This window comes from Rhinolophus sinicus, chromosome 1 (assembly GCF_057876585.1).
Source record: "Rhinolophus sinicus isolate RSI-liver-muscle chromosome 1, RSI-T2T, whole genome shotgun sequence".
Classification (NCBI taxonomy): domain Eukaryota; kingdom Metazoa; phylum Chordata; class Mammalia; order Chiroptera; family Rhinolophidae; genus Rhinolophus; species Rhinolophus sinicus.
The window spans coordinates 4,265,215-4,285,368 of record NC_142501.1 but is presented as its reverse complement, the minus strand read 5'-3'; the positions used below and the strand labels follow the sequence as shown (position 1 = coordinate 4,285,368).

At 52.5% G+C, this 20,154-nt stretch overlaps 1 protein-coding gene across 1 annotated transcript in view; it reads left to right on the top strand.

Annotated features, from left to right (window-relative positions):
- The window catches only part of TBC1D22A (TBC1 domain family member 22A), a 273,044-nt gene that overhangs the window by 214,956 nt on the left and 37,934 nt on the right, over nucleotides 1–20,154 (top strand). The window contains exon 12 of the mRNA XM_074326597.2: nucleotides 19,168–19,263. Coding sequence (XP_074182698.1) covers nucleotides 19,168–19,263 — 96 coding nt within the window. The remainder of the gene's footprint in view (nucleotides 1–19,167; nucleotides 19,264–20,154) is intronic.

Here is a 20,154-nt window from a genome sequence, read left to right as displayed (position 1 = left end):
CCACGAGAGTACATACAGAAGCTCACTTCTGTGAGGCTCTTGAATTAACTAGGAGCGACAGGAAGCACAGCCATTTCTCTGGCCGTGCAGGGCTCCTGGGGAAGGATGCGCCTGTCTTGTTAGGGCGGTGATTCTGAACTAATCAGTGTGCTCAGAGGTCTGCATTTCACCTTATGGAAATTGTACGTCAAAAAGTTAATTTAAAAAATTTACAAGTACTGGCTGGAACTACTCAGAATCCCCAAAACCCAAAAAAGCAAAAGCAAAAACGGAGTCAAAACACGAACCGACAGTAAGTGGATCACTGAAGTTACATTTTTCACATCTGTTGAACTTTAAATTTCTGGGCCTTACCAAGTCTTTGGAACAGAAGGAAAGGCCCAGCCCAGGCGGCGAGCCTCAGGGGACAGCCCTCTGCATACAGCAGTCACCCCAAAGGGCTCTGTCCTCACAGTCAGCTGGTTAGCCCCCGGGCCTCGGCTGCGCTGTGTGTCGTGTTTACCAGGGAGGTTCGCGGGCCTCCCGTTTAGGTGCGAAAGATAAAATACCACATTTAGGGAGGATGGAGGATGTCGAGCAGTGGGAACCGTCGTACCCACTGGTGGGAGGGTAAAGCCACTTCAAATAGCATTGGCTTTACCTGGGCCAGCTGAGGAGGCGTTCTCCTTGACCCAGGTATTCCACTCCTGGGTTATAGGTACTCAGCTGCGCTGCCCACTAGCCACATGTGGCTATTTATGAATGTTCAATTAGATTTCAAAGAATTAAAACATTCAGTTCCTCAGTCCCACCAGCCACATTTCAAGTCCTTGGGCCCCGGTGGCGAGTGGCACCGACTGGGTGAGCAGACATGCTGTCTCCGTCGCTGCAGAGTTCTGCTGCAGCTGCTGCTTTAGACTGTGGCTCCAAGGTGTGACACTGGGCCAGCAGCATCAGCGCCACCAGCACCACCGGGGACCTGCTGGGAATTCTGGGGCCCCGTCCCAGCCGCCTTTGGATCAGAAACGCTGGGCAGGTCCTCCAGGTGACTGTGTTCACGCGAGTTTGAGAAGCACTGCTCTAGAGAGACTCTTACAAATGTGCACAAACACCCCGGTGGCCTTGATTCTAATAGCAACACTGGAGAAGAAGCTCAATAGGGTCAGTAGTAGTAGACAAACTGGAGTGTTGGTGAGACAGTGAAAGCGAAGAATTGTCTGCAGCTGCGTGGAAGGGGCGTGTATGTCAGGAACATGATGCGGAATGGAAAAAAGGCCTTCCTTCACGCATCCCTTCTGCTGCATTTATCTGACATTCAGATCTGGGGGAAACAACTCGGGCACAAAGACAAACAATGTCAAGGAAACGATCAACTCGTATTTCGGGTGGTGTTTGCCTTCACAAGGCTGGAAGCTCCAAGAAAGGCCGGCTTTGGGGACAGTTACCCAGTTTGAGGTTAGTTTTCTTCTTCTTACACCAGGGACGGCAAGACTACGAATATTTGTTCTGTTGGACTTCTTTTATTTTCGTATATATATATATATATATGTGTGTGTATATATAATATTTTTGTATTAACTCTATGTTTAGTTAAACAATTTAAAAGTAATAGGATATCAAAGCGGTTGTTTGGTTGGTCGTGAATTAAAAAAGTAAATTTCCAAAAAGTAAAACAGAGCACCATAAATGTTATTTTAAATACCCACAGATTAGATGAATATTTCATTCGTGTTATCTTAAAGTATTATTTGTCAAATTTTGCTTGGAGTTTCCATCTTAGTATTTATTCTTTTTGGGACACAGAAGGATTTGAAATAAAATGCTGGGCAAATCTTTACCAGTTTTGAGCAGAAGCAAAATAGTGATCATATGTAGATTTAAAAAGGCGAAGGAAATTGTATTAAGTTAATTAAAATAGTGATTTTATTGTCGCTAAACCATGTTAAACATATATGTCCTAAGTCACGGTGATAAGAAAACATAAAGCCACAATCTGATAGGGAGATGACAGTTGTAATGGAATTCTTTCTTATCAGTGTAAGAGTCGTCAAGTAGGAAAAATAATGGCCAAGGGTCTGAACAATGTAATTTTTATGGTTGAATTAATGTTTATTCACCATGAATCCAGAGATGGGAGAATAGCTGGGCTTTGTTCAGAAGCAGTGCCAGGGATACCCATAGCTGTGCACACGGCACTCGTGTGTTCATGCCCCCTGGCCAATGTGCGACGCAAACCAAGTGAACATTCTATTTAAACAGTCAAGTTGGGCTCGTTCGCCCGATTAAGATTCCTCAGCTCAGCAGTGCCCACTGAGATGCCCGCGCGTGCCCGGCCTTAGCAGCGTGTAGTGTGTAGACACCTCTGAGGTGTCAGTCGTGCCCTTTAGCCAGTGTCCTTCTGTGAGTCACGTGAGGAGCCCAGGCCCCACAAGGACCTGCCATTATTCCCTTTCCTGTAAGGAGAAATGTAGCCCCGAACTCAGGAAAGGGTCCATGGGGCCTCTTTGTATCATGTCCTACAGCAGAACGTGAATCGACCGTGATCTCAGAATGAAAAGTTAGAAGAAAACGCCGTGGTCCCTTGTTGCTGCAGCCCAATAGTGTATATGCCGTAATATTTGTGCGAGGGGTCAGACCACGCAACAGTCGCCAAAGCAAGGCAAGCCATCAGCCGTGGCGACTGCCCTGTCAGCCAGTCAGAAAGGTGGGCCGATGGCTGTGAGGTGAGAACAGAGCCTCAGCAGGTCGAGAGCAGGACCCGGCGGAGTGAACACACAGGGTTGTCGGGGGCTCTCGAGCAGGTAACACGTGCTTTTACCTGTTGGCCCAGGAACCTTCCAGAAGATGCACTGGAAAAAATATAAATGTGTCCACAGGCCTGTTTGTGGTGCCACTGTTTGTAACAGCACCACTGACGTCCATCTGTATGGGGCTGGTTGAGTAAACTGACAAAGCCACAGGCTGGCACACCGTGCGGGGGTGGCAAGGGACACAGGTGCTGCTTACTGGGAAGGCAGGCGCCAGCAGCGAGTGGTATATGCCGCCACCCATCGACTGGTTGGTTGGGAGAGTATGAGCGTGCGCACGCGTGTAGACACGCGTGTACACACACACACACACACACACACACACACACACACTCTCCTGAGCACACATTTCTTATATTACAAACAAAAGGAAAACATCGATGAAATGATAACCCAGAAGCCGGTGAAAGGGTCCTGTCTTTGTGGGGGATGGGGCACGGGGGGGGGGGGGGGCAGGGACACAGCCGAACTTGACGAAACGCACTGTGGTTCAGCTTTTCACTTTGGAATCACGTATCGCCTCCCATAATTACGAAACTTAAATAAGAAAGCTGTCTTGTCAAAGCAAGAACAAAGTTAACATTTAAAAAATGAGCCAAACTGCATATCAATTGGTGCCTTAATCCCACAGAGAAAAATTACTTCAAATAGACTCCCAAACAATTTGAATGTACAGCCATACTAGGCTGTACCTCAACCACGAAAAGAATTGCAACAACCTTTTAAAACTCTGTTCAGTAAACTCTGTTTAGTAATGTGAGTGCTGTCTTGAAACTATTACTTACATACACATGTACCGAAATACTTATATTACACATAAATACATATATTAGGTTAAAGCAAATAAGTAATTATGATAATACAGGAATTAAGGGTTTTAACATAAAAGAGAATCAAGCATAAAATCAAAGAAGTAAAAACCCTATAATCTTACATGTGAATTAAGACTCAGTATAAAGCTGTGATGTATTTTTCTCTTTAAAGAAACGGGACTGTATCTTGTAGCTGCCGCCGCTGAAACTGCTGGGCCGTGGTCAGGCCCACAGGCCCCACACAGTTTCCTGTTACAAGGAACTTGATCCCAGGTATGGGACAGCAAGTGTCCCAGGTGAGCCTGCAACGTGGAATCGTAAAGCACGCGGGGCCTCTCGGAGACTCCTGGGGTCACCCCTAAAGCCCGCTTTTCAAGGGGCTCCCAGCGGCTGGAGATGGGAACACAGCATCGGAATAATTACGACAGCAACACACTGACACGTATCAGATGTGTTGAAGTCCATGAATTCAGAGTGATTTCTAAAGGAATCCCTCACTGGCTGGCCTTTGAAGGTTGCTAGGGCCTCAGTGGGTAAATGAAGGGACAGACTCGAGCAAGTTGTGTGCTTTTCTGGTGATCCAGTCGTTTCTGAGGCAAAGTCAGTCCTTGCAGAAGAAATGCAGCTACAAACGCAGAGGGAACGATGGAACTGCTCTGTCACCCTAATGAAATTGACGGGTTAGGGCAGGACCGACCAGTGGCTTCCACAGCCATTAGCCGTGGCTCGCAGGGCATGTGGTGATGGATGGATTAGCCGTTCTCTGGCAGCACCTGGGCCGTTGATCAGACATGGGATCACAGAGGAGACCTCGGACACGCGTCCTCCGGATGTGAGATACGCGGGATACTTCTCCACCAGTTCTTGTGAAACCCGTCGCGTCCAACTCGGAGGGAGCCTCTAGGTCGAAGTTTGAGCTACAGGGCATAACTGGGAGAGGGGACGGTGGTGTACCTGCCGTGGGGATGGAGGCAGCGGAGCCAAGGGGTGAAACAGCCAAGAACAAGTGACCAGCTTTCCTCAGCAGAAATGGGGGGAAAGAGGAAGGGCAAACCTCCAGATTTTTAAAAGACTGAAAGAAGACGCCTGGTTTGGAGACGGAGGGAGGCAAAGTCTCTCCCATCTTAGCTTCTTGACTGGGACCCCATTACAAAAGACGGATAAACGAGAAAAGGGCACACTCATGTGTTTAAGTTCTACGCATCACAGGGGCCTTTGCAAGGAAACGAAGACCAGAAGAAACGGTTAAACGTGAGTGTTTTTATCCTGGCTTTGATGAAGGCTGGACAGTCGTGGGAACCTGTGATGGGACAGAGGGTAGGCGGTGGGTGTGTGGGGAAGCCTGCCCTTCAGATTCCCGCCCATGTCCCCTGTCTGTGCAGATAGGGACCCCCGTTCCCTCCAGGTGGCAGCGGGCACCTCACACGGGAGGGTCTGAGGACCTGCTTCAGGGAAGGTCAGACTGGCCGCGAGCACCTGCCGTTCCGCAGGGGCTTCAGCTAGAAGTGCTCGCTGTGCCCAAGTGCCATATCTTGGGGATGTGTGTCCTGAACCCCGTCAGAGATGTGCTTCGTCATCGTAAAGAATTAGTTTTCAGGCGTCTAGAAGTCCTTGGCTCAGAAAGAAACTACGGATGAAATGTGCTGTCTGGGATTGGCTTTAGAATATTCTGGCAGCGTGGGCGTGGAGTGTGGGTAGACTCATCCATGAAACAGGATTGGCCACTTACGGTCCTTGGGGCTCGTGCGGAATGGGTCTGTGGTTCTTGAGTCTGTGCTTTCTACTTTGGGGACTTTTGGAAGTCTTATTTTAAAATGTTTTAAAAATCACTCACGATATACACACACTGTCTCTGAAGGCCCGGCCTGGGGGAGGGAGTTGAGAAGGACCAAGGCCTGAAAGGATGTCCAGTAGTGACAGTGGCCAGGGGGCTGGACAACTGGACACGACACGGGGCAGCTGGGCTGTAGAAAGCTCTGTCCTTAGTTGTCAGTGTGTGGCAGTGCCTTGTAATTTTCCTTCTTTTAGCTCATAAATTCTTTTCTCTGCTCTACTTTTGGCCTCTCTGGAACTCCCTAGAGTATGGCCGTGAGGTGAAAGTGGATTTTTTGTTGTTGTTCAGATTAGTTTGAAAACAGAGTCTTGGTCACGGCCTAGTTTGCGAGGGCACAGGGTTACGTACTGGCTCCAGCTTGGGGGTCCGTCCGCTCATCGATGACGAGCAAGGGCTCAGAGCTGCTGAGTGGAGCCACCCCTGAGGCCAGTCCCTGGGGCCGTGGGCACAGCACACAGGCACTCCATATTGCCTTCACTTCCTGAATACCCGCTGTGTGTGCTCGCAAAGTGCTGGGGCGACCCTGGCTAAGGGCGGTGGCAGCGTCACCTCCGGCTTCTCAGGCTTTAGCGTGTGTGACGGGGCTCGGGAGCTGGTCAGGACTTGCACTGCACACGGAAGGTGCAGGAGACGTTCTCCGTGTGGGGACAGCGAGTGAGCTAGGAGTGCTGCACACGCGCGAGCTGATGTGTCGGGGGCGGGGGCTGTGGTACAGGCTGCAGCAGCCCAGTCTCAGGGACTAGAGGCCTCAGAAGAGGGGGGCCTGGGGTGGGTGGAGGCCCGTGGTCAGGATGGGGCCTCAGGAGAGTGGGGCTGGGGCTGGGGGTGGGAACGAGTGGGGAGGAGGGAAGGGGGCGGACACCCCGTCACACTCACCACAGGCAGTTCTGCGTTCGGCCACCTGAGCTCTCCACTGCTGCGGCCCCCCAGCTTACAGAGTGCCACCGAGTCCTGGCAGGGCTTCTTCCTGGAGCCCTGCAACTCACTCGCCGTTCTCTGACTTTTGTGCTCTTTTGGCTGAGTTTGGTCTACGGAGAGAATTGTGGCTTTGAGTTATTAAGTGGTGTGATGTCATTTCTTGCTTCAAAGGAAAAATAATCAGACCCACAGCAGGATCTTTTTCTTTTTAATTTGCCAGGAATGTCCTTGACAAAATTTTAAAAAATGGTAGAGTTTATCAGGTTGGACGGGGTAGCGCAAATGCCTCTAGAGTGGTGCTCACAGATCGGACAGTCATGGGGTCGTCCATAACCCCCAGGTCATCAGCCAGGCAGAGGTGAAGTTTGGGAAACGGGAGAGGCCATCACAAGGGCAGCTGACGCTGGTGACGGAGTTAAACCCTCTTATAGCTCAGCCCTGGCGCTGGCTGCACAGTCTCCCAGGACTTGTGTCGTTCCTGAAGTTGTGACAGCAGCACTAAAAGGGTGTCTGCTTTCACGATGGAGGAGCCAGGCATTTGCAGGCAGGCAGCACCGTATGCGCAGTTGTGAGGTGAACTTGCCTCCGCGCGTCCCCTACCCCCTACATGTCCCTCGCTGGTGACCGGTGGCCCGTGCTCCAGCGGCTGTGGGACTCACGCACAGGCGGCTCCCAGTGCCTGTGCTAGCAACGCTCTGTCCTGAGACCCGCTGGCCAAAGTCCTGAGATCAAGGTCATTGCTGGCGTCTTCACCGGCTTTCATGGTCTGCATTGTTTGCATTGAAGGACGGACTCCTCTCGTAAGGGCCAGAGGCAGGGCGGCCACAGGGTCAGGTGCGGACGAGGGGCAGAGAGGTGCCCTGCTGCGTGCAATTTCCAGAACTCTCCCAGACCTTCCTGGGAAAACTCTGGGGGCCTTTCTCATCTCAGAGCCATGGGCGTTTTAACTCCTCGGGGAATGTGGAGGTTTTCGCACATTGTTTGAGTAGTGAAGCCAGTCTTGTGGCATTTGAAGGGGCCTAGGAACGCGGCCCTGGGGACACCGCTCACAGTTGAAGACGGGTGATGGTCTGCGCGGTCATCCAACTGTGATGCTTCCTTCTATGGGTCAGTCTGTCTGGGCCACGGTACCCAGATATTTGGTTAACATTATTCTTGATGTTTCTGTGAAGGTGTTCTTGGAGGAGATTGACATTAAAATTGGTGGCCCTTGAGTAAAGCAGATTCCCTTCCTGGTGTGGGTGGGCCTTGTCTAATCAGCTGAAGGCCTGAATAGGACAAAGGGTGGCCTCCCTGAGCAAGGAGGACTCTGCCTCCAGACGGCCTATGTGCTTCTCCTGCAGCCTCCGCCAGCCCTGCCCCGGGTCTGCAGCCCGCCCGCCAGGTTTTGGATTCTCCCGCCTCTGCAATCGCCTGCACCAGCTCCTTTAGGTCAATCAGCCAATGTCTCTGTGAACAGGTGCTTGGATAACATTGTTTTGTTCCACGCCGTTTCATCGTGACGTTGATGAGGCACGGTAGGAACGTAACTCTTGTTTGTATCAGTGGCCTGTGGTAAAATTGGTTTCATCATACACTGTTTTGCTTAAGGTCGTAGCACCTGTATCAGTGATGCTAAGTGAGGACTTACTGTGCCCACACACACACACTCTGTTGGTTCCATTTCTCCAGAGAACCCTGACTTACACGTCAACCAGAGAATAAACATTTATTAGGAATTTTTAAACATATTGGTATTTTTTATTGTTTTTCTCTTTACTACGTAGCTTTAAAATGTTCATTTCAGTTGAGAATTGTTGATACATTAGAGAGACACCCCAGAGCTGGGAGGAGACTGTGGGTCACCTCCCTTTCCCAGGTCATCCCCCCAAGGCTGTAGTGACAAGCGTCCCCCCAGTGACTCAGGATGAGGTAGATTGGCTGTGACCTTTGTCATTTAACCATTTGGAATGTTCTCTGACGTGGACAGACACATGCCAATAAATGTCCTGTGAAAGCTAATAGAGATTGGCGCAGAGATAATAGATCAGTCACCAGTCACTCTGAGGCCACTGGATGGGCACCAGGCTCATCTGAGCTTCAGGGTTTGGCTGCATAATGAGCTGTGATTTACAGTCCCAGCCCTAGTCCGTGCCCCAGACGTGGGGGTGTCTGTGTGAATGTTAAAACGGCCGTGCCCTGCATTCCCGCTACGTAATTGTCTAGTGCAGTGGCCTGGCGATGAATATTTCAAAGGAAATCATAGCAGAGATTTTGCTTGCACAGCCAAGTTGGTGCACTTGGATCCCAGCAAAGACCGGGAACCGTTTCTGTCATTTGCATGGCCTCCAAGCTCCATCTACATAAACACAGATCCAAGGCCATTCGTTGTTATTTTGGTGCCAAAGATAATAAGGAAAGCTTAATGATGCAATTAAAGGTGAAAAATCGTTCCTTTTATTACAGTTTCTCTATTATACAAATACAAGGAAAACTGTTTCTTTGCCTCACGCCCTACATTTTCTAAAAGTGTATGTCATACTAAGTAATTTGCATTTAGTTGATCTGTAGTCATTTTGAACTGGAATGTTTTCATGTTACAAGCAAAACTAGCCCCACTGTGGAGCCTGCATGCAGGTTTAAACTCATAGTGTTAAGGACATCTGGGTTTCCCCAGCCACCAACCAGTAACTGGAGGACGGGAGGGGGGGGGAGGGGGGCCGGGGGGACCCCTTCTGCGTCATGTTGCTCATTCTCCAGCTTCTCAAAACTCTAGGCCACGAGAGCAAATGTGAGCATGGCCCCGCTCGATGGGGCTGAAGGAAGGTCAGTGGGAAATAGCTGCAGGACAGGAGGCCTGCCTCACGCCTGTTGGTGGACCTGGGAGAGGACGCTGAGCAGGGCTCGCCCAAGGTCGTCGAGGTCAGAATCTGAGGATGGGGCCTGGCTGAGGCCACAGAAGGGCTCCAGAGCCACAGAGAACAGTGGTCCCTCCACATAGCGGTCTCTTGGTGACTCTGGAAAAGACCATTTCAAGTTAGTCCCCAGTCTTTTTCTTTTAACTATGAAAAATCTTAAATACACAGGAAAGGGTAGATTATAATCTAATGAATGCCTGTGTACTTACTGCCCAGCATTGTGAAATCTAAAAGTTGCTTTCATTTTGCTTCAGATCTTTTCTTACTTAGAAATTAAATTTTAAGTGTACCATTGAAGCTTTCTCCTCTCTTTCCAGCGGTAACCCCGACCTTGAATTTCGTTTTTGTCATTTTGAAACATGCTGTAGTATTTTGGCCTCACAAGTATGTATCCATAAACAGTATATAGTGTCATAATGAATATTCTGAAACTTTTTACAAACGGCATCATACTTCAACATTCTTTTGCAACACGCTTTTTAAAACTCAGGTTCCTAGTTTTAATATGTCTTCACATTGATGGATGTATACGTCATTTGTTTTCACACTTTGTAGTTTTACGTTGTATAAATATGCTAGAATTTATAAATCCATTCTCCTGTTGAAGGACATTTAACCTGTTTCTAACTCTTCTGAAATTACAAGCAGTGTTCAGTCAGACGTTCCTGTGCGTGTCTCCTTGTTCCCAGGTAGGAGGTGCTCTGATGAAGACAGACTTTTCTGGGCTGCAGCCTGCGAGCCTCGAGGCAGCACCGAATCTCCAAACTGCCCTCCACCACCAGCCTGCGCACAATTTCCTTTGGCCCGTGTCATGTCCTATATTCCGTGTTCCTTGGAGGTTCTAGGTTTGGCCCGTCAGAGAAATACAAACGGAATCTCGTTTCTCTCTGCTGGGCCCGTCACCAGTCCATCTGAGCGACTTTTCCCGTTTGTCCTCAGCTCTCGGGGCTGTTCACCTCCTTGGCCCAGTTTGTCTTGTTCTAATGGAGTCTTAGGGGGATTTAAACATGCGCATATATATCTCTGTCAGTCAGGTGTGTGCTGCAAACGTCTTTACTCGTCTGTCACTTGTATGTGCACCTTAAGAGTCGTGTCTTCTGTCATACATAAATTTGAAATTTTTGTGTAGTTAAATGTAGTGATTTTTAAAATTCATGCTTTTGTGGTTTGTTTTTCTGCGTTGCTCTCGGATCCGCCTTAGGTTTGGCTTTGTGTGTGGCGTGAAGGAGGGGGGAGGGGTCAGGCTTTATTTTGTCCCCGTGGACAGTCAGTTGTCTCCGTGCCGTTCACTGACCCACGTCAGCACGGCGTGCGTCTGACCTCTGTCCCGCTCGCAGGCCGGTCTGTCCCGGGCAGGGCCCCCCGGTCATCAGTAGTCTCACAGACGTCCTGAAAGCAGGCGTCAGGCTTCACGCCATCTTCCCAGCTTCGCGGCTGCCTTGCTATCCTTGCCCTTTGCTCGTCAGCACCAGCTTCAGAGTAAGCTCCTGCTCCACAGAGCACCGCGTTGAAGCTTTGGTCAGAAATACACTGAATTTATAAATTAAAATGGAAGGCACTTGACATCTCTTCAATATCGAATCTTTTTGTTCGTTAAGTTGGTACCTCTGTGTTTAATTTGGTTTCTTGTATGTCTGTTGGAGAGCGTTTACGTCTTGTCCACGAATGTCTCACACACACTCGGTGGAAGGGATTCTCGGCCCCCTCCCCTCCCCCCAGTGAAGACTCGGCAGGGGTGGGCCCCACACACCCAAGGCTGCCTGCCTGCCTGCCTGCCTGCCTGCCTGCCTCGGGTTCGGCCTGTCAGGGGCATTGGGTGCCCAGGGTCCCCAGGAGCGAGGTGGGCTTCCACTGCCCCCCATCCCCCTCACCGTCTTCTGGGGCACCATGTACGGGATGCTGCCTGGTTTATGGATGGTTTACTGGAGAAAATAAAAATCAGGGCCTGGAGCTTTCAGCTATCGGATCCAATTGGAATGGGATCGGGCTGTTTTACGGTCATTTCCAAGTGCAGCTGGGCTCTTGGGTGAATTGTCTTCCCCTCAGCTAGACAGATTTATGGCTTTTAGAACTGGTGTCAGTTATAGGAACAGTGTCTCTCCGTGACCCCCACAGCCCCTTGTCCTCAGACGCTGACCTTTTTCTCGAGTGAGCATTTTAGGAAACTGGTCTTCAGAGAGGGGATGGGCCAGTGGGCAGCATGTAGAGACGCTGCCCTGACCTCCCTGGGGCTGTTGTGTTGGCCTGATGTCACCTGGCGCTCTGTGTGGCCGCGATGCCGGCACTGGTCTTTGTGTGGCAGAAGCCTGACCTTCACCCCCAGGCCTATCGTGCTGCCCTCAGGAGGGGCCTGGGGACACTCATGGAGGTGACCAGAGGTCCTGGGGGGGCCCCACCTGGGGCCCAACACCTTCATTGGCGGTCCTGCCCTGATTGGGGTGAAAACAGACCCCAGAGAGCTTTGCAGCCTTGGATGACAGGCTGTCTCTGCTGATAGCTGGGCTCTGAGCTCAAGCTGGGACTTCCTGTGAGTTCAGGCCAGAAGGTTCTGGAAGGAGAACACCGGGGTGAGCGTTCCTTGACCATGCTGGCGAGAAGCCCACGGGCACAGTGAGTGGTCAGGTGCCAGCCCTTGGCTTGTCGAGGCCGTGCCAGGGGCCAGCGCCTGTGCTGGTGGTTTCCCAGTGGGACTTCTTTCTTCAGTTCCCACCCCCATTGGTGGAATGTTCTAGGACAAACCCCTGCTCACTGAGGACTCACCCTGGTGACGTTGCTGAGGGCGCTGCAGAGTTGGCAGTTGACCCTAGGAAAGCTAGGAGCGACTCTTTGTAGTGTGTGGGGTGTGAGCCAGCCCTGGGAGCTCGGGAGGCAGCTGGGACCTAAGCCAAGGGGCGGCGGCGGCCCCCCAAGTTCCTGTAAGTGCCCACTTCCAGCTGAGAGGTGCGTGGGAAGGGTGCACGTTCTCAGAAGGTGCGAGAAAGTCTGGGCTGGAGACCCAGTGAGCGGGAGGAGAGGAAGAGCAGGGCTCGGGTGGCAGAGGGCGTCTTAGCTGCCAGGTGTGTGAGCAGGGCCCGGGGAGCAATGTAAGCGCCACCCCGCAGCCTCCAGGTGTGACGGGGCAGCCACTGAGGCTGTCTGCCTGTCTTCTGATCTGTAGGAAGAGGGGCGGTGCTCAGATCCCTGGGCCTTCCAGCACCGGACTGGGGTGGGGGCTCCAGGCGGGGGCACAGTGTGTGGCCCTGAGAATGTGGGCTGGGGGTGGGGGGCTCACGCTGACTGGCAGAGGGGTCCACAGTGGAAGGGCCATGTTCCCCGAAGATGCAGTAGAGAGGGGCTGCCCTGACCCACCGTGCCCTGGGCAGCAGGGTGCCGCGGCCTTCCCTCCCTCCCTCCCTTCCTCCCCGGGCCAGCGGCTGCAGACTGGTCACTTCGTCTGTGCTTAGACGAGCAGAGCACTTGCAGAATTATCTCTGCGCTTCTGTGACGTGCCACGCGCATGCCAGGGCCCACGCGCAGTGTGTGTCTAACTGTCCGAAGCGCGGAGGATACGATCTGCGTGGTGCCCACAGGAGCGCTGGGCAGTGGGTGTGGCCCAGGCGGAGTCACCGTTGGGTCATCAGCCAGCGCTGCTCTGTTCTCTTCATTAGTAAGACAGGGCACAGTGAAACGACCTGAAATGAAGTCGCCAGACGTCCTCTTCTCTTGTGTTAGAGTCGTTTTCATCACCCATCAGAATCTTGACGAGAATGTCCCTGCCCCTCGCCAAGTGGTGGGAGCGTTTCCCCTGCAGATTGACCGCCCCCAGCTGCAGAGAGGGGTGGGGGTGCAGGTGGGCGCTGGGCTCTGGGCCCTGTTGCTGCCCTCGGCCCCGTCCCTCTGGCAGACCTCTGCTCCGTGCAGTGCCAGCTGCCACTGCCGGCCCTGCCTGCGGGTGAGGGAGCCCTGGCGCCAGGAGGAGAGCAGGGCTTTGGCCATGCCGGGTCCCCGAAGCCCTCATTTCCGGGTCTGACTGCGCATGGGGATTCCCCAGCGCTGCTTCTGGCCCCAGGGCTGTGGCTGTGTGTGCAGAAGGCGAGCAGGACAGGCCCTTGTGAAGGGTCACTTGGGACAGAGTCACTTGCGGAGGACGCTGGCTGGGTGGGGTGGGGCCCTGGCTGCCTCGTTTGGGCTGAATCTCTGAGGGCTGGGCAGTTTCCGTGGGTGCAGGACTCTCTCTGGCTTTTTCTGCTGCATTCTGACAACTCCGGGTTTCCCGAAGAGAGCCATCCTGTTCTAGAGATGCCCAGAAACTGCATGGTCTTGCTTAGTAGGCAAGACCACTGCCGCCCCCCCCTCCAATCTGGATGCCTGGGTCTGCAGGCCAGCCGGGTGCGGAGGGGGTTGGAAGGCCTGGAGGGGGTTCCGCTGCCTCCCCAGAGCCTGTCCTGGGGGCAGGGCCCAGCACACCCACTGTGAGCCTGCCTGCCCCAGCGCTGTGCTTCCTGGGGGACTGACACCCCGTCATCCAGCAGCCCCCCACCTCGACCCCTGAGTGGGCGCTTCTCAAAGTCACATCCTCTTTCCTGGGAGAGCTGGTGTCCTGCCGGTCTGGAAACGCCTGGTTCTCTTGGCTGACTTTGGCCCAGTTGGGAAGGCCCTGATGGAACTTGCCAACCCTGGAGACAATGGGCACCCCTGTTCTGAGCGGGCATTGTCTGGGGGCTGCCTGTGGGACCCCCGCCTCCGGCCCTGCCCCGACCAGGTGGTAGTTATTGTCCAGGTTAAGCTTCATTACAGCACAAGGCTGTTTTCCATTATGATACAAATTTTTTATTTATTAAATTGCGATTTTGATATTTACCAAGTCACCAAAGACAAATCATCCACTTAGGCGAAGCTGGAAAACTCCATTTGTCCCTAATGTGTCCATAGGAAAGCGGCCGGGACTGCCTTCTGCTCCGGCTGGAGGCGGCTGTGGGGCTGCAGGGTCCCAGCCAGCTTCAGGGATCTGAGTGATGGGGGCCCAGGGCTGGCGTGCTGACTCTGCCCTCTCTGGTTAAATAAAAGCTGTGAAGAAAATTAACAGTGCGAACAGGATTCGACAGAGGTTCTCATGCTGGAATGTCCCTGAGTTCTGCTGGAGACCTTTGCCCTCAGCATTGGCAGTGTCAGGTACCAATCATGAATTTGTCAGGGCTGGTTCCCCTGAGGCCTTAAGGTCTGAGGTTTGTCGTGTTATTCAGACACTTTATGTATTGGAAAGGGAGAAGCATGTCTCTTTAGCTCTGTTCTCTGAGTCAAGCTTCCACTAATTCAGCCTGGGAGTTTGCCTGAGCTGCCGGCACGCAGATCCGTGGATTTGGGTATGTGTGTCATTTCATCCCATCTCTGATCCTGTTGCGGTGCTTGGGGCAGGAGAGGCTCCCAGGCCGGTGCAACAAGACCTGTGGGCCTTGAAGACCACCAGGTGGCAAAGGTGGCAGAGCCCCAGCGGGCTCCTGGGACAGGGCCGGCCAGCTGACTGCCTGGGAGGGACCTGAGGAGTGAATGGGGTGGATGTGGCCCAGACCCCAGGGACGGTTCCCTGCGAGGGTGGCAGCAGGTGCAAAGCAGAGGAGAGGCTGAAAGGCTCTGGTGTTGGGGAAAGTGGAGCAGGTCCGGTGTCAGGTGGGACGGGGGCGGGCTGGGATGTCAGGGGAGTACGTGTCTGGTTCAGGAGTTTGGATGTTGTCCTAAAGGCAGTGCCGCTTTGAACCAGCTCTGGGACGTGACGGAGTTCGCTTAGTGAGAAAGAGGGACCTAGTTTCGGCGTGAGGACTGGTTGGAGGGGCCGCCATGCAGACAGAAATCGGGGATCGTGTTCCTGAGGCCGTCCTGCCGTCTCACTGAGTTTGAATTGTTAGTTGATTTTAGTTCCAGCATAGACACACATTTTAAATTTTAATGGTTATGTATATTTTAATGCGTATTAGCAAAACTGTATCTAGCATATCAGATCTGTTCTCGAAAGCTACAGTAGTAATCCATTTAAGTTTTTGAAGACGTGAGTTGATTTAAAGACAAATGGGGCGGGAGGAGAACCCGGTGTCCAGAAGGCCCCTCCTGTCACAATGCACCGAAGGATGTCGGTGTAGTTACAAAACAAAACAAAGCATGATGGCAAAGGAAGACAGACCGTCTTAGAGCAGAAAACATGAGCGAATGCCTGTCTGCAGAGATTAAGGAGGAACAGCAGAGCTGGTATTCGGCCCGGGGGATCTGCCCCTTCGTTTCCAGGGCCCACAGCCTGGTTTAATGCGCCTGGAGACCCTTCAGACTACACAGGTCACAGGGGCTAGGGTTCGCCTTTCCTGGCCTCGGCGGTAGAGGTTAAAGATAAGGGAAAGAAACAAAACCCTCAGAATTTCCCACCAGTCCTGCATTCACAAGGGTGGTGAGCTCCAGTTCACATGACTCATTAGTCCTGAAAAACACCAAGCTGAAAATATAGCGTAAAGCAGTCTTGGGGTAAGAGTGCCCTTGGGCTTCGGCAGAAACAAATACAGTTTTTCCCCCAAAGAAAACCACTTGTGATACAAGCCTCCAGGAATTCCCACAGGTCAATGTTCCAAGGAACATAAACTCCCAGAGGGGAACAGTCGCTGAAATCCGAGGAAACAGGCTACCAAGAGCAAGAACGCAGAGAAAACAGGCTACGGGAAGAGCTTCATGCAGAGTTTAGTTACCCGAGATAGGCTAGTTTAGTATGAGTGGGATGACGCAGAGGGACATTTTGAATGACAGAAGGAAACGATCACATCTGCAGGGCAGGTTACACTGCAGTAAACCAGCTAAACGGGTTACAGTGGGTTACGTGTTATTGACTGTGCTCCAGGCACTGTCCTGAGGGTTTTCCGTGGTTGATTGAATCTTCCTAACGTTTTACAGATGAGGACACTGAGGCACAGAGAGCGCCCCCCGCCCAGTCACACTGTGGCTCCAGGGTTGTCTTCCTGGTCTCTGGCTGTGCTGCCTTAGGGGGCATTTGGGAAAGCTGATCGTGTCTTATTCCAAACGGCAAATGTAAACCTGCAAAAAGGTCAGCATCATATACGTCATGTTCTCTTACAACACAATTAAGTTAGAAATCAATAACCAAAAATCCTAGAGACAAAACAAAACAAAAGCAAACCATGGATGTTCATAGATTAAAAAAAAAAAAAAAAGAAAACCTTGATTTGAACGAGGAAAACACAAAGTAGAGAAGTCTTAGAATAATAAAGATACAATTCATTAAAACTGTGGAATGCAGCTACAGTGGGACGTACCGAAGGAAATGCATAGCCTCAAATGCTTATTCATGTCAGAAATGAAGAAAAGCCAAATATTAATGAGCCAAACTTCTGTCTTTTGTTAGAAAAAGAACTGGTTTCAGAGTAAGTCAAAGCCACTTCACATCTGTGTGTGTTAGAATATGTCCACAGCAAAAAGAGAAACAAAGTCAGCAGAAGAAAGAACATAATAAAGGCAACAGCAGAAATAAATGAAATACAAAAGCTCAGCCAATCGGAAACAAAATCAAAAGTTAGCCCTTTGAAAAGGCTGGTGAATTGAACACACTTCAAGCATGATCAGTAACGAAAATGAGGGCACGTAGAGAAGTGGAATTGAGATTCCCAGCCTAGGATGTTACTGCAGATGCGACAGGGAGTCAAGGAAAAAAGGATCTTATGAACAACTTTGGAATAAGGTTCTAAAGATTGGAAGAAGTGTGAAGTGTTTTATAACCACATAGAAATTGAATCAGGAATACAAATCTTTCCACGAAGAAAATGCTAGGCCCCGCCCATTACACAGGGCGTCCAGCAAACCTTCAAGGAGAGACACCCGTCTTGTACAGACGCTGAGAATGGAACTGAGGAGAGAGGCAGACACACATTCCTGCTTAAGCCAGGCCGGGCGGTTTCAGAAAGGAGACGGAGGCCGGTGCCAGCACCGTGAACGCAGAAATCCTAAATGAAAGATTAGCGCTCAGGAGCTGGCCATTTAAACGTGTACTACCTTGTGACCACATTGCGTTTGTCCCGGAATGCAAGGCGGGCACGACATTAAAGCAACTATCATACGGATGTAACTCACCACGTTAGCAATTAAAGGAAAACAACCTTGTCGTCTCAGTTGGTGCAGGAAACGCGTGTGATGAAATTCTGCAGCCGTCCACTGTAAGAACTCCAGTAAATCAGAAAGAGAAGCAACTGTGCCAACCTGCTAGCTGTAGCTACCGGAAAGGCCCCCAGCAAAACAAATGTTATTATCTGGAGTGAAGTGTGCAAAGCAGGGTCCCTGTGAAATCAGGACGCAGAACACAAGGCTGAGGCAGTGTTGGGATCTCAGTGTATAAATGACAGCGTCAGCTGGCGCAGGGACATCAGATGCAGGAACGCAGTCCGTCTCTCGTTCCTCTGCTTGTCCTCCTCTCTGACACACTTGTCAGCCCTCCTGCCTGCCGGTGACCTCCGTGTGGCTGGACCCAAGGTCACTCCACTGCTCACCTGAACTTGTGCCTTCTGCCGCGTCTCATATTCCTGCGTCTCCTCCCGGCTCCCTGGCTGCTCATTTTAGGCCCTTCGCCCTCAGTGTGTCCTCCTGGCCTGGATCAGGGGCCACTGTCTTGCAGTCTTGGACTCATCTGTCTGCTGCCTACCTGACATCTCCACTTGGATGCCTCACAGGTGTCTTCAGCTTGGCCTGGCCACAGAGCAGGCTGTCACCACCTTCCCACCAAAACACTGCCTCATTCCGTTATCTTCTGTTCCTCAGCGTAGCTTGTTGGCTCAACGTCAGAATCTATCTAGACTTGGCCCTCTTCTCACACGCTGCACTGCTCCCCCTGGCCTGACTCAGTGACACCTCTTGGTTTTACGATTTCCATGGTCTCCTAGCCCATCTCCCGGGTCTGCCTGCTCCCCCCCGGCCCCATGCCATGTCTATCATCAGTGTGCCAGCCAGAGGCGCCCTTTGGAAGCACGTCCGTCTACTGCTCAGAGCTGCCAGTCCCTGGAACGAGCCAACCACCAGGGAGCCCCTGGGGCCCTGGGCCTTCGCCTCCAGTTCCGCTTCCCACCCCACTGTCTGCAGCCACACAGAGCTCGCTGCTTCTGGAACGCGCCAGGGCATTTCAAACCTCAGGGTCTTCGTGTTTCCCCCACATAGCTGCATGGTTCCCCCTCTTTCGGTCTTTGTTTAAATGGCACTTTAGGTGACTGAACACCATATACATTGCAAGCCACCCCCCTCCCCAAATGCCCTGGCAATTTCCCATCCTGCTTCCTGGCCTTCTTTCCCCACAGCATCTTATACACTGTGTTTTATTTATTTACTAGTAAACTGTTATCAGTGGCCACGCAGTATCACAGATGTGGCAGTGTTGTGAAGGTGGCAGGTCCGGGTTCATGGGTGTGTGCCTGACTGGAGGGGCTCTGCAGCCAGTGAGGTGTGAGCCCCGAGGGGGCAATCTGAGGTGGTGGAGGGGTGTGGGGTCAGGACTTGAGGGGCGACCTGTCCTCCCTTCCCAGCACTGCTGTCCAGGAAGAGCAAGGCCCTGGGTGGGGGGCAGGGGACTCGGCCCCTGTGGGTTGTGTCCCTGTGTGACACAACCCCCGCCCCCCACCCCCAGCCGTGTGGAGTCAGTGCCCCTGGATTGGCCTTTTATTACTGTTGGCTGTCATCTGTGTGGGAAAGAAAGTGGACAGCTGTTGAACTTGCCTAAAACCTGGTCTGCTATTCACGTCTGATTTCCCAGCCGGCTGGGACTTAAACAGAAAAACGTGTCTGTTTTGATGAGAGGAGACTGTGGAAACTGCGGCGTTAAGTATAGGTGAGCCTGCGCCCCGGCTGTGGTCCGCTGGAACCGACGAGCCCCGCACCCCACACACTAATGCCTCCCGTCTTCTCTCTTGCAGTCTGAGCCCGAGGGCTTTTCTCATTTCCACCTGTACGTTTGCGCTGCGTTTCTCGTGAGATGGAGGAAAGAAATCCTAGAAGAAAGAGATTTTCAAGTAAGTAAACAAACGCCTTAAAAAGACCCCAATTTGGTTTTCTACATGGAGAGCGGCTTCCCACAGCCCAGCTCGTGGGAAGAGCTTGGAAAGAGCTGTGAGACTCGGAGCTCACCGACCTCCTGCTGTTTGAGAACTGTCGCACTGAGGCCACACTCAGCCCCCGCGGACCCGTGGGGTGTGGGCTGTGCCAGCACCAGGCGTCATCCGGGCGGCTGTTTCACAGGCTCCTTGGAGACACCGCCTGGAGCCAGCCTGTGTGTGTCCCCAGTAGTGGGGCCCGGAGGTCCCGTGCATGAGCAGGAGCCTGGTGACAGCAGCTGGGCTGTGATGCTCTAGGGAAGGTTCTGGAGATGGTGCCTGAAGGTTCTGGTAGCTGGTGACTCGGGCGTGTCGCTCGCCTCCCCCTGCGGTTTCCTCAGTGATGTAGTGGGAGAGCCACACTTGCACGCATGTGTCAGAGGCCCAGGGCCTGACCTCGGGGTTCCGAGTGGGCGAGTCCCCAGCCCCACCCCGATGCGCCTGTGTGCAGTCGCCCGATACCCGGGGGGTGTTGATCCCTTCGTGGGGTGACACCCCTGGTACCCGAGGTGCTGGGTGGGCCATCCTGCTGCCCAGCGCCTCCCCTACCCCCCACCGGGAGAGTGGGCACCTGTGGTGTAGTGACAGCACCAGAGTGGGGACAGGAACCGGCTCTGCCACTGACCGTCTGAGGTCACTCTCCGCCACTTCACCTCCTCGGGCCCCTCACCTTTCAGGTGACGCCAGGTTGGGAGGCCCGGGTTCCCAGGTCGCGGTGCGGGGGCTCTGGGCAGCGTGCTTGGCCTCACTCGTGGTGCCTCAGCTCCATGTGTCCGACGGCTCTGAGGACCTGCTCTGCCCACTGAGGGC